Genomic DNA, 2,068 nt, shown 5'->3' on the forward strand with positions numbered 1-2,068 from the left:
AATCAAGGTTTAGGTGAATAGGAAAATTTGTTCATAGTAAAATCCAAAGTGATGTTTTGATTTTAAATCTCATGTCCTAAGATGTTCACACCATGAGATCTGTGCAATACTTCGTGTCAATTATACCTCGACTGCTCCATTCGGAAAGTGTGTGCATGGGATAAAGATCAAGGTGCATGAAGAGAAGTTGTTCAATGTAAAATCAAATATATGATATATTGATTTCAACTCTCACGTCCCTGGAAAGTTCATACCGTGAGATCCATACAATGCTTCGTGTCAGTTATACCTCGACTGCTCCATTCGAAAAGTGTTTGTATGGGTCAAGATCAAGGTGAATGAGGAAAATAGTTCATAGTAAGTGGGTGAAGGATATATGTCAACGTGTCCTGTGGTCTCTTTCATTTGTTTGGACCATGAGATTCCTATGTTGTGCCTGCTTGTCATCTTTATGTTGGCCTTGCTAGTTGTTTAACGACGGCTATCCCCTCCGAGGGTTGTAACATAGGATTCAGAACAACTCAAACTCCAGAAATGGATAGGATTTCTTAGGTTGTTTTCTAACCTTGACTTTCCAATTCGGTAGCATCATTGGGGCCGACCTCTGAGGTCTGAAAATGGAGGGTTACACTTACAGAATTACTAAAGTATTAGTAAGTTCTGACAAAAAAATGGTAGTTAAATGACTATTAGAATATGAATTATTATGGAGATAGTATTTAGTCAAGAATGTCTTGCATTAGTGAATGAGTATTTGACTGCCCCTCAGTAGCACTTATTCTGACTCACTATAATATCGTTGCAAAAATAATGAAAATTTGGGTACATTATTACTTTGCTGAAACATGAATGGATTTAAAACTAATTCACTAACAAATAATTTATTTATATTTTCAGAATGACTAGTTTATTAGTACAATTATTGGCTTCAAATTCATTAACTGGGGACAATTATGCTACATGGAAATCAAGTTTGAATACAATACTAGTGATAGACGATTTAAAGTTCGTTTTGACAAAGGAATGTCCTCTCATCCCAACCTCAAATGCAAATCGAATTGTTCGGGATGCATATGATAGATGGACAAAGGTGAATGAGAAAGCCCGTGTCTACATTCTTGCCAACATATCTGATGTCTTGGCTAAGAAACATGAAAGCATGAGTACTTCCAAAGAGATTATGGAGTCTCTGCGTGGGATGTTTGGACAACCGTCCTTCTCCCTGAGGTATGATACTATCAAATACGTTTACAACTGTTGTATGAAAGAAGGGACCTCTGTTAGAAAATATGTCTTAGACATGATGGTCTATTTCAATGTGGCAGAGGTAAATAGAGCTTTCGTAGATGAGAGGAGTCATGTCAATTTTATTTTAGAGTCTCTTCCAAAGAGTTTCTTGCAATTTCGCATTAATGCATTAATGAACAAGATAGAATATAACTTGACCACACTTCTCAATGAGCTATAGGCTTTTCAACCCATTTTAAGAACAAAAGAACAAGAAGCGGAGGTAAATGTTGCCGCTGCTGAGAAAAGAGAATCGTCCTCTTAAAAGCCTGATGTTGTTTCTTCTTCTAAGAATAAGAGTATTCCTTTGAAGAAGAATAAGAGGAAAGGGAAAAAGAAAACTTCTACTAGCCGTAAAGGCAAGACCAAAACTGCAGACAAAGAAAAATATTTCTACTGCAACGAGGACAGATACTGGAAGAGAAGCTGCCCATAATACCTTGCAGAGAAAAAGCGGAAAAAGCAAAACAAGGAAACTAGTTCTTGAGGATTGCTTGTAATGAGATAATGCTCCAGGTTGTGAACATAGGAGAAAATCTCAGAAAGACCAGTGGGAGATTTTGGAGTTGTTGACAAAAGATGAATCCGGTTACGTTTATTAATGTAATAAACATTTTTTTATCTTTTGTAAAGGACATGCTGTATATAATCTTTTGTTATAAATGAAATGTTCATTAGCAAAAGTTATATTTTATATTTATTCAACTATAAAGAAACTTATGTTAAAACCAACCGAAGTTCAAGGCCATTTCAAATATTTAGATATTTAAAACGGCTGAAA

At 35.5% G+C, this 2,068-nt stretch overlaps 1 protein-coding gene across 1 annotated transcript; it reads left to right on the top strand.

Annotated features, from left to right (window-relative positions):
- Window positions 1-898: 898 nt before the first annotated feature.
- LOC120073466 (uncharacterized) lies at window positions 899-1,552 on the top strand. Its single transcript, XM_090311869.1, has 2 exons — window positions 899-1,327; window positions 1,469-1,552. The coding sequence occupies exons 1-2, from the start codon at window positions 899-901 to the stop codon at window positions 1,550-1,552; spliced, it is 513 nt and encodes a 170-aa protein (XP_090167995.1).
- Window positions 1,553-2,068: the final 516 nt, after the last annotated feature.

This window comes from Benincasa hispida, chromosome 3, assembly GCF_027475165.1.
Source record: "Benincasa hispida cultivar pf3 chromosome 3, pf3_genome.v1.1, whole genome shotgun sequence".
Taxonomy (NCBI): domain Eukaryota; kingdom Viridiplantae; phylum Streptophyta; class Magnoliopsida; order Cucurbitales; family Cucurbitaceae; genus Benincasa; species Benincasa hispida.